Source organism: Biomphalaria glabrata, chromosome 9 (assembly GCF_947242115.1).
Source record: "Biomphalaria glabrata chromosome 9, xgBioGlab47.1, whole genome shotgun sequence".
Classification (NCBI taxonomy): Eukaryota; Metazoa; Mollusca; class Gastropoda; family Planorbidae; genus Biomphalaria; species Biomphalaria glabrata.
In genome coordinates, this window is record NC_074719.1 from 28860857 (window position 1) to 28873480 (window position 12624).

Sequence of the window (12624 nt, forward strand, 5' to 3'; positions counted from 1 at the left end):
ATACACACGAGTAGGCCTATCTTTAAACTATTGATAATGTGGTGATTAATTAAACCTTTTCTTTAACAAAAGCATAACACGTTAGCGCAAAAGTGTTATTAAAAATTAGGCTGTTCTGAAAAAAAAACAAAACACTGTGATTCAGGAGGAAAAAAAAACAATAATAAAAACAAGAAGAAAATGTCAGGCAAGCAATCGCAAGTTGTCGGACTTACTCTTTAAGAAGAGAAAAAAGAGGTTCATTCTTATGTGCATTGATCGTAACGTTGAGCTTCAACTCCTACTGGAAGCAAGCATTGATGTAGCAGATACATTTGGAGCTATCCAACCAGAAATTCTTTAGTTCAACAACCGACGAAGTATTGTAGATGTCAGTTTCAATTAGTGGCGTATATGACATTCAAAGGCGACATTCAAACAGAAATACAAGGACTGAGAAAGGGTCTAAAAGCAACAAAATTTATTCTTGAAGAAAAAAAAAACATTGATAGTGCATGATTCATATGCCACTAAGACCTTAAAGAATATTTCTAAATCATTTAACAAAGCCATCAACCATTTGTAACCATCTGCATATGTTTGGCTTCATGGGAAAAATTATTTTTAAATTAAAATTAAGAAATGTTTGAAACAAAGGAACAGATGACACTTTCACAACGGAAATTGATTCAAAATGAAATCGTTAACGAAAAGACATTAACTTTGATTAGGTTAATGGTAGGTTTTCAAGTTTGAAATCCAGAAAAAAACAACAACAGTGTAATTTACTTATGCTTGCATTTTTGTAAAATTGAACTATACATTAATGGAAATATCTTCGATTTCGAAGATTAATGATGCGTGCAGAGTTTCACATGACTACACAAACCCAGTGAACTATAATTAAATTCTATTAAACAATTTCAAAATTTAAAAGGCACTCATTTTATAGATGTTCAACAATCAAATAACACAGGTAATTATAAACTAGATGTATTACTGCTCAACAAAAAAAAAACGAAACAAAAATTTAAAGGAGAGGGGGGTGACACCCTGAGCTGACCACACAGGGTGACACCCACCCTAGTGACGCCACTGGGCCTAATTAAATGCTTTGGAGACTTTTTGATATTATAGATCACAGACGTTTCTTCAAAAAAAAAAAAAAGAATATAATTACAGAACAGTTAAAACGGAATCGATTATTTCGATCCTAAGATGATTTTTACAAAGCTTATTTCAAATCACTCTTTCTTTCTTTACATTGGTATTGTCTAGTGCGAACGCAGCACACTTAGATGATACATTCTATTTCTCGATAATTTATTTTAGGTATGTTGCTATGGTTTTAGATGTTTCATCTTGTTTGTTCCATTCTCGTCTGTGTCCCAGCAGTCTACTGAGAATAGTTTCTCTGCACCATGGTTACTTGCATATGTAGCCTAACTATTCCAAAAAAGATAATGTCAATCAACTCCAGTAGCACTTTTGCAAGAATGTGTGGACCAAAGATATTGCTGATTATGTTTTTGTTCTCACATATTAATGTCCTGAGCTGTTTCCGAATTTTCAAATAACTTCTGTCATTGACAAGCAGTACAGTCTATCGACTTCTAGGACTGATGATGTGTAGCAGTACAGTCCATCGACTTCTAGGACTGTGATGTGTAGCAGTACAGTCCATCGACTTCTAGGACTGATGATGTGTAGCAGTACAGTCCATCGACTTCTAGGACTGTGATGTGTGATAGTGAGATGCTAATGATGTTTCAGCAGCACGAGGCGTGATAGATTTCAAAAAGTGTTTGGACTGCAATCATCTTCAATAGGATTTGAGAAATGTGCTCATCTTCGATCACGAAGGAGGAGCTATAAATATATATACATTAGTACATTACACGTACACTATGTTTATTTTATAGATACAGCAGCACATTTGTATTAGCCCTCCATCAATGCAGATCTACATAATGAGAGATATTCTATTCATAAACTTTGAAAACATACATTCTAGTGAATAATTAGAGAGATTAAATTCACAAACTTTGAAAACATACATTCTAGTGAATAATTAGAGAGATTAAATTCATAAACTTTGAAAACATACATTCTAGTGAATAATGAGAGAGATTATATTCATAAACTTTGAAAACATACATTCTAGTGAATAATTAGAGAGATTAAATTCATAAACTTTGAAAACATACATTCTAGTGAATAATGAGAGAGATTATATTCATAAACTTTGAAAACATACATTCTAGTGAATAATTAGAGAGATTAAATTCATAAACTTTGAAAACATACATTCTAGTAAATAATTAGAGAGATTAAATTCATAAACTTTGAAAACATACATTATAGTGAATAATGAGAGAGATTAAATTCACAAACTTTGAAAACATACATTCTAGTGAATAATTAGAGAGATTAAATTCATAAACTTTGAAAACATACATTCTAGTGAATAATGAGAGAGATTAAATTCATAAACTTTGAAAACATACATTCTAGTGAATAATTAGAGAGATTAAATTCATAAACTTTGAAAACATACATTCTAGTGAATAATGAGAGAGATTATATTCATAAACTTTGAAAAGATACATTCTAGTGAATAATGAGAGAGATTATATTCATAAACTTTGAAAAGATACATTCTACTGAATAATTAGAGAGATTATATTCATAAACTTTGAAAACATATATTCGAGTGAATTATTTCTAGAAACGTTTTGCACACATTCACATTCGAACCTGTTCAACTTCAACTCTTTGAAAGAACAACATCAGCAACAACAGTAACAACAACAACAACATCAGCAACAACAGTAACAACAACAACAACAAAGTATTTCAATAAAATATTACACAAAAAATTAATCTTTACAAAATTCAAACATGAAAAATCAAAGTAAGAAGCTTGCTCACAGTTCGATATATGAAAAACATGATCCGGTTAGGAAGACACTGCCAAATCTTGGAAACATTGACAGAAAGAGGAAATAGAGTTCTAGGCAATTGTTCAAAGACAACACCATAATGGCTGGATGAGTTATATGTAAAGGTGAACACAAGTGGCAAACACCTTGTGCACTCAACGATTCAAAGAAGGACGCAGAGTGAGTGTAAAATAAAAACAAAACACTTAAGATACAAAAGTAAATACACAAATAATACCTCTCCCCCCCCCCTCTTTTATCATTTAAAAGCGAACTAAAAGGACCAGGGCTTATGAGGTGATTGGTCTATACCAATTCCTACAGTAGATGCAGAAAGTAGATTGTCATATAGTTGGTCACATAGTTGGTCATATAGTTGGTCACATAGTTGGTCAATGCCAAGAGGTGAACCGGCAAGTCACTGGCTTCGTTCTTGATGTTTACTTCTGACCGAGAAATGACTTGGTTGGAGCCTCATCCAAAAATTTTTACTACATAAGTCAGTTATTGTGATGAAATCAATAGAAATCAAAATTACGTGAAAGGAATGTGTCTTCATTCTTACTGTACAAAAACTAAATTGATGACTGAAATAGGTTCTGTATTAAAATGTACATTTCATCAAACTAATAGGTTCAATTCTCTTGAATTCTTCCATGAACAACTAATGACATTTCTTTGATAGAGTCATTTGGAAATTTGAGGTGACAAATAATATTAAGAAATAAATGTTCGTAAAGTGCTTTCAATCTTGCAACGACACATGGGACAATCTTTCAGGTCAGTCGAGCATGTGTCACAAGAAACCAAGTGACCACAGGGCACAAAGGTCATACTGACATCATTCTCCAAACAAATCTTGCACTGGTGTCGTTCTTTGAGCTGGCGATTCTCTTCTGCAAGCCTCTGGTTCTCACTGAGCGTTTCTGATGCATTGACTCTATCAGACGTCAATATAGAGCCCAAAGTGACATCAGCCTTTTGATTTTCACTTATGACGACTTCACTGGTAGATTGCTCCATGCCACTAGACGCTGACCTCTGTTGTTGCGTCTCTAAAACTTTGTCCATTAGATCTTCCACGGTACTAAAATAGCCACGGCCTTCTGAAAACTGTTTCAACGTAACATCTTCAATAGTCCGCCGGTCAAAGCCTAATTCTATCACTTTTCTAACCACAGAGGAATCCATTGGGCTGCAAGTGACACTGGTTAGGCTATTAACCTGAAAACATAAAACAATCACAGGTGATACTGGTTAGGTTATCAAAATGATAACATAAAACAATCACAGGTGATACTGGTTAGGTTATCAAAATGATAACATAAAACAATCACAGGTGATACTGGCTAGGTTATCAAAATGATAACATAAAACAATCACAGGTGATACTGGTTAGGTTATCAAAATGATAACATAAAAAACAATCACAGGTGATACCGACGTTAGTGCCGACACATTGCTTGGCAGAATTCTTTTGGACTATTATTAGTGAGAGTTCAGTGTACAGAATACGCAGACAAAGAAAAGCTGATAGAGTTTAGTTTGAGTTAGATACTTTGATGTAGACAATTCAGGCGGTGCATAAAATCCTAACAACACTTTTTGGTCAAGGACAAACGATGATTTTTATCGATCACGTTCTAAAATTACATTTAAAATAAAGAGAAATACATTTGATTAAATGCTCATTACCTTGCTTAGGGCATCTTGATTAAAACACCATCTTTTTCCATCTCCATATTTCACAATGGCAGCATTGTAGCTGAATATTTTATCTACTACACCATTCAAACATACATACTGAAATACAGCACGCATACACATACTAGTTAGGTACAACAATAAATCAATCAATACATAAATATGCTTTGGGATTAGTCACGTGATGTAATGAAAGAGATTTTATACAATTAGGAATGCTACGTAATAAACTTCTGAGCGTGTGCCCTTTGTTTTGGTTCTTGAAACTTGGAATTCAAATTGTATGAATGAAACTATACAATTTTTTTTATTTAGAAAATAGTTTTTAGGTTTATACATACATCCATCAATTTCCAGTGGCACTACAGCACATGGAGGGCCCTGGCCTGAACTAGCACATCTCTCCATTCTGATCTATCCTGTGGAGGGCCCTGGCCTGAGACTAGCACATCTTTCCATTCTGATCTATCCTGTGGAGGGTCCTGGCCTGAGACTAGCACATCTCTCCATTCTGATCTATCCTGTGGAGGGTCCTGGCCTGAGACTAGCGCATCTTTCCATTCTGATCTATCCTGTGGAGGACCCAGGCCTGAGACTAGCACATCTCTCCATTCTGATCTATCCTGTGGAGGACCCAGGCCTGAGACTACCACATCTCTCCATTCTGATCTATCCTGTGGAGGGCCCAGGCCTGAGACTGGCATATCTTTCCATTTTGATCTATCCTGTTGAGGGCCCAGGCCTGAGACTACCACATCTCTCCATTCTGATCTATCCTGTGGAGGACCCAGGCCTGAGACTAGCACATCTCTCCATTCTGATCTATCCTGTGGAGGGCCCTGGCCTGAGACTAGCACATCTTTTCATTCTGATCTATCCTGTTGAGGGCCCAAGTATTGAGCCCAAGTATTGAGCAGATTTTCTGTAACTTTTGTCAGCGTCTAGGTTTCACTTGCATACATAACTTCTGGTCTTAGGATTGTTTTGTAGATAGTTTTCTTAGATATGTTTGCTTTGAAGTATAAGTTGTGTGCTATTAGAAAGCTCTGTTGCATGCCGCTAGTTGTTCCTTCTTTACTTCTATCATTAGGTCATTGTTGGAACGTCCTAAATATTTAAAGGGCTTTCAAACTTGTGGTTAGTAATTTGAAGAGATTGTTCTTTTGTCTGATTTTCTCCAGTCATTAGAACATACTTGGTTTTGTTTTCGTTTCTAGCTATAGTAAAAAAAAAGGTATTTTGGCTGGATAAAAAAAAAAGATATTTTGGCTGGATACAAAAATGTCTAGCTAGATAAATGATCAGATTTATTAAACATTTATTTTATTAGTCATTAATTAGTAGACGTCATCAAATCTCATACATAAACTCTAACCTTTCTCATGTCCTCATTCCAACCTCCATGGCCATTTTGTAACAACTTGACCAGGTCAGCATCGTAACAACATCTGACTGTATCCCCGACATTAAGTTCACATGGAGAGACCTCCACTTTACCTTTAACAACATTACATGAATACACTTCAGACAACAAAACTTGAGCTACACTTCAGACAACAAAACATGAGCTATACTTCAGACAAAAAAACATGAGCTACACTTCAGACAACAAAACATGAGCTACACTTCAGACAACAAAACATGAGCTACACTTCAGACAACAAAACATGAGCTACACTTCAGACAACAAAATATGAGCTACACTTCAGACAACAAAACATGAACTACACTTCAGATAACAAGACATGAACTAATGTTCAGATAACAAAACATGAGCTACAATTCAGACAACAAAACATGAACTACAGTTCAGATAACAAAACTTGAACTACAGTTCAGATAACAAAACATGAACTACAGTTCAGATAACAAAACATGAGCTACACTTCAGACAACAAAACATGAGCTACACTGCAGACAACAAAACATGAGCTACACTTCAGACAACAAAACATGAGCTACACTTCAGACAACAAAACATGAGCTATAATTCAGACAACAAAACATGAGCTACACTTCAGACAACAAAACATGAGCTACACTTCAGACAACAAAACATGAGCTATAATTCAGACAACAAAACATAAAATACACTTCAGACAACCAAACATGAACTACACTTCAGACAACAAAACATGAGCTACACTTCAGACAACAAAACATGAACTAGAGTTCAGATAACAAAACATGAGCTAGAGTTCAGACAACAAAACATGAGCTACACTTCAGATAACAAAACATGAACTACACTTCAGATAACAAGACATGAACTAATGTTCAGATAACAAAACATGAGCTACAATTCAGACAACAAAACATGAACTACAGTTCAGATAACAAAACTTGAACTACAGTTCAGATAACAAAACATGAACTACAGTTCAGATAACAAAACATGAGCTACACTTCAGACAACAAAACATGAGCTACACTTCAGACAACAAGACATGAGCTAAAACGTAGACAAAAAAACATAAGCTACACTTCAGACAACAAAACATGAGCTACACTTCAGACAACAAAACATGAGCTACACTTCAGACAACAAAACATGAGCTAAACCTTAGACAACAAAACATGAGCTACACTTCAGACAACAAAACATGAGCTATAATTCAGACAACAATACATGAGCTACAATTCAGACAACAAAACATGAACTACACTTCAGACAACAAAATATGAGCTACACTTCAGACAACAATACATGAGCTATAATTCAGACAACAATACATGAGCTACAATTCAGACAACAAAACATGAACTACACTTCAGACAACAAAACATGAGCTACAGTTTAGACAATAATACAAGAGCTACAATTCAGACAACAAAACATGAGCTACACTTCAGACAACAAAACATGAGCTACACTTCAGACAACAAAACATGAGTTACACTTCAGATATTAAAACATGAGCTACACTTCAGACAATAATACATGAGCTACAGTTCAGACAACAAAACATGAGCTATAATTCAGACAACAAAACATGAGCTACACTTCAGATAACAAAACATGAGCTACACTTCAGACAACAAAACATGAGCTACACTTCAGACAACAAAACATGAGCTACAGTTTAGACAACAAAAACATGAGCTACAGTTCAGACAACAAAACATAAACTACACTTCAGACAACAAAACATGAGCTACACTTCAGAAAACTATACATGAGCTACTGTTCAGACAACAATACATGAGCTACAATTCAGACAACAAAACATGAGCTACAGTTCACACAACAAAACATGAACTACACTTCAGACAACAAAACATGAGCTACACTTCAGACAACAATACATGAGCTACAGTTCAGACAACAATACATGAGCTACAATTCAAACAACAATACATGAGCTACAGTTCAGACAACAAAACATGAACTACAGTTCAGACAACAAAACATGAGCTACAGTTCAGATAATAAAACATGAACTACAGTTCAGACAACAAAACATGAGCTACACTTCAGACAACAAAACATGAGCTACAGTTCAGATAACAAAACATGAGCTACAGTTCAGATATCAAAACATGAGCTACACTTCAGATAACAAAACATGAACTACACTTCAGTTAACAAAACATGAACTACAGTTCAGATAACAAAACATGAGCTACACTTCAGACAACAAAACATGAACTACACTTCAGACACCAAAACATGAGCTACACTTCAGACAACAAAACATGAGCTATAATTCAGACAACAAAACATGAGCTACACTTCAGACAATAAAACATGAGCTACACTTAGGACAACAAAACATGAGCAACACTTCAGATAACAATACATGAGCTACACTTCAGACAACAAAACATGAGCTACACTTCAGACAACAAAACATGTGCTATACTTCAGACAACAAAACATGAGCTACACTTCAGACAACAATACATGAGCTACAGTTCAGACAACAAAACATGAGCTACAGTTCAGACAACAAAACATGAGCTACAGATTAGACAACAAAAACATGAGCTACAGTTCAGACAACAAAACATGAACTACACTTAAGACAACAATACATGAGCTACAGTTGAGACAACAATACATGAGCTACAATTCAGACAACAAAACATGAGCTTCAGTTCAGACAACAAAACATGAACTACACTTCAGACAACAAAACATGAGCTACAGTTCAGATAACAAAACATAAGCTACAGTTCAGACAACAAAACATGAGCTACACTTCAGATAACAATACATGAGCTATAATTCATACAACAAAACATGAGCTACAGTTCAGACAATAATACATGAGCTACAATTCAGACAACAATACATGAGCTACACTTCAGACAATAATACATGAGCTACACTTCAGACAACAAAACATGAACTACAGTTCAGATAACAAAACATGAACTACAGTTCAGACAACAAAACATGAGCTACACTTCAGACAACAAAACATGAGCTACAGTTCAGATAACAAAACATGAGCTACAGTTCAGATAACAAAACATGAGCTACAGTTCAGATAACAAAACATGAGCTACACTTCAGATAACAAAACATGAACTACACTTCAGATAACAAGACATGAACTAATGTTCAGATAACAAAACATGAGCTACAATTCAGACAACAAAACATGAACTACAGTTCAGATAACAAAACTTGAACTACAGTTCAGATAACAAAACATGAACTACAGTTCAGATAACAAAACATGAGCTACACTTCAGACAACAAAACAGGAGCTACACTTCAGACAACAAAACATGAGCTATAATTCAGACAACAAAACATGAGCTACACTTCAGACAACAAAACATGAGCTACACTGCAGACAACAAAACATGAGCTACACTTCAGACAACAAAACATGAGCTACACTTCAGACAACAAAACATGAGCTATAATTCAGACAACAAAACATGAGCTACACTTCAGACAACAAAACATGAGCTACACTTCAGACAACAAAACATGAGCTATAATTCAGACAACAAAACATAAAATACACTTCAGACAACCAAACATGAACTACACTTCAGACAACAAAACATGAGCTACACTTCAGACAACAAGACATGAGCTAAAACTTAGACAACAAAACATAAGCTACACTTCAGACAACAAAACATGAGCTACACTTCAGACAACAAAACATGAGCTACACTTCAGACAACAAAACATGAGCTATAATTCAGACAACAAAACATAAAATACACTTCAGACAACCAAACATGAACTACACTTCAGACAACAAAACATGAGCTACACTTCAGACAACAAAACATGAGCTAAACCTTAGACAACAAAACATGAGCTACACTTCAGACAACAAAACATGAGCTATAATTCAGACAACAATACATGAGCTACAATTCAGACAACAAAACATGAACTACACTTCAGACAACAAAATATGAGCTACACTTCAGACAACAATACATGAGCTATAATTCAGACAACAATACATGAGCTACAATTCAGACAACAAAACATGAACTACACTTCAGACAACAAAACATGAGCTACAGTTTAGACAATAATACAAGAGCTACAATTCAGACAACAAAACATGAGCTACACTTCAGACAACAAAACATGAGCTACACTTCAGACAACAAAACATGAGCTACACTTCAGATATTAAAACATGAGCTACACTTCAGACAACAAAACATGTGCTACACTTCAGATAACAAAACATGAGCTACACTTCAGACAAAACATGAGTTACACTTCAGATATTAAAACATGAGCTACACTTCAGACAATAATACATGAGCTACAGTTCAGACAACAAAACATGAGCTATAATTCAGACAACAAAACATGAGCTACACTTCAGATAACAAAACATGAGCTACACTTCAGACAACAAAACATGAGCTACACTTCAGACAACAAAACATGAGCTACAGTTTAGACAACAAAAACATGAGCTACAGTTCAGACAACAAAACATAAACTACACTTCAGACAACAAAACATGAGCTACACTTCAGAAAACTATACATGAGCTACTGTTCAGACAACAATACATGAGCTACAATTCAGACAACAAAACATGAGCTACAGTTCACACAACAAAACATGAACTACACTTCAGACAACAAAACATGAGCTACACTTCAGACAACAATACATGAGCTACAGTTCAGACAACAATACATGAGCTACAATTCAGACAACAATACATGAGCTACAGTTCAGACAACAAAACATGAACTACAGTTCAGACAACAAAACATGAGCTACAGTTCAGATAACAAAACATGAGCTACAGTTCAGATATCAAAACATGAGCTACACTTCAGATAACAAAACATGAATTACACTTCAGTTAACAAAACATGAACTACAGTTCAGATAACAAAACATGAGCTACACTTCAGACAACAAAACATGAACTACACTTCAGACACCAAAACATGAACTACAGTTCAGACAACAAAACATGAGCTACACTTCAGACAACAAAACATGAGCTATAATTCAGACAACAAAACATGAGCTACACTTCAGACAACAAAACATGAGCTACACTTAGGACAACAAAACATGAGCAACACTTCAGATAACAATACATGAGCTACACTTCAGACAACAAAACATGAGCTACACTTCAGACAACAAAACATGTGCTATACTTCAGACAACAAAACATGAGCTACACTTCAGACAACAATACATGAGCTACAGTTCAGACAACAATACATGAGCTACAATTCAGACAACAATACATGAGCTACAGTTCAGACAACAAATTATGAACTACAGTTCCGACAACAAAACATGAGCTACAGTTCAGATAACAAAACATGAACTACAGTTCAGACAACAAAACATGAGCTACACTTCAGACAACAAAACATGAGCTACAGTTCAGATAACAAAACATGAGCTGCAGTTCAGATAACAAAACATGAGCTACAGTTCAGATAACAAAACATGAGCTACACTTCAGATAACAAAACATGAACTACACTTCAGATAACAAAACATGAACTAAAGTTCAGATAACAAAACATGAGCTACAATTCAGACAACAAAACATGAACTACAGTTCAGATAACAAAACATGAACTACAGTTCAGATAACAAAACATGAACTACAGTTCAGATAACAAAACATGAGCTACACTTCAGACAACAAAACATGAGCTACACTTCAGACAACAAAACATGAGCTACAGTTCAGATAACAATACATGAGCTACACTTCAGACAACAAAACATGAGCTATAATTCAGACAACAAAACATGAGCTATAATTCAGACAACAAAACATGAGCTACACTTCAGACAACAAAACATGAGCTACACTTAGGACAACAAAACATGAGCTACACTTCAGATAACAATACATGAGCTACACTTCAGACAACAAAACATGAGCTACACTGCAGACAACAAAACATGAGCTACACTTCAGAAAACAAAACATGAGCTACACTTCAGACAACAAAACATGAGCTATAATTCAGACAACAAAACATGAGCTACACTTCAGACAACAAAACATGAGCTACACTTCAGAAAACAAAACATGAGCTACACTTCAGTCAACAAAACATGAGCTATAATTCAGACAACAAAACATGAGCTACACTTCAGAAAACAAAACATGAGCTACACTTCAGATATTAAAACATGAGCTACACTTCAGACAATAATACATGAGCTACAGTTCAGACAACAAAACATGAGCTATAATTCAGACAACAAAACATGAGCTACACTTCAGATAACAAAACATGAGCTACACTTCAGACAACAAAACATGAGCTACACTTCAGACAACAAAACATGAGCTACAGTTTAGACAACAAAAACATGAGCTACAGTTCAGACAACAAAACATGAACTACACTTCAGACAACAAAACATGAGCTACAATTCAGACAACAATACATGAGCTACTGTTCAGACAACAATACATGAGCTACAATTCAGACAACAAAACATGAGCTACAGTTCAGACAACAAAACATGAACTACACTTCAGACAACAAAACATGAGCTACACTT

At 35.0% G+C, this 12624-nt stretch overlaps 1 protein-coding gene across 2 annotated transcripts in view; it reads right to left on the reverse strand.

Moving 5' to 3' along the window:
* Positions 1 to 445: 445 nt before the first annotated feature.
* Positions 446 to 12624, reverse strand: part of LOC106058557 (E3 ubiquitin-protein ligase MIB2-like) — a 39853-nt gene continuing 27674 nt past the window's right edge. Inside the window, exons 11-13 of one of the 2 annotated variants that reach the window (XM_056040562.1) lie at positions 6001 to 6122; positions 4617 to 4724; positions 446 to 4145 (exon numbers count right to left, since the gene is read on the reverse strand). In XM_056040562.1, the coding sequence (XP_055896537.1) occupies positions 3639 to 4145; positions 4617 to 4724; positions 6001 to 6122 (737 nt within the window). In that variant the 3' untranslated portion in view covers positions 446 to 3638. The other variant, XM_056040563.1, reaches the window with a different exon arrangement.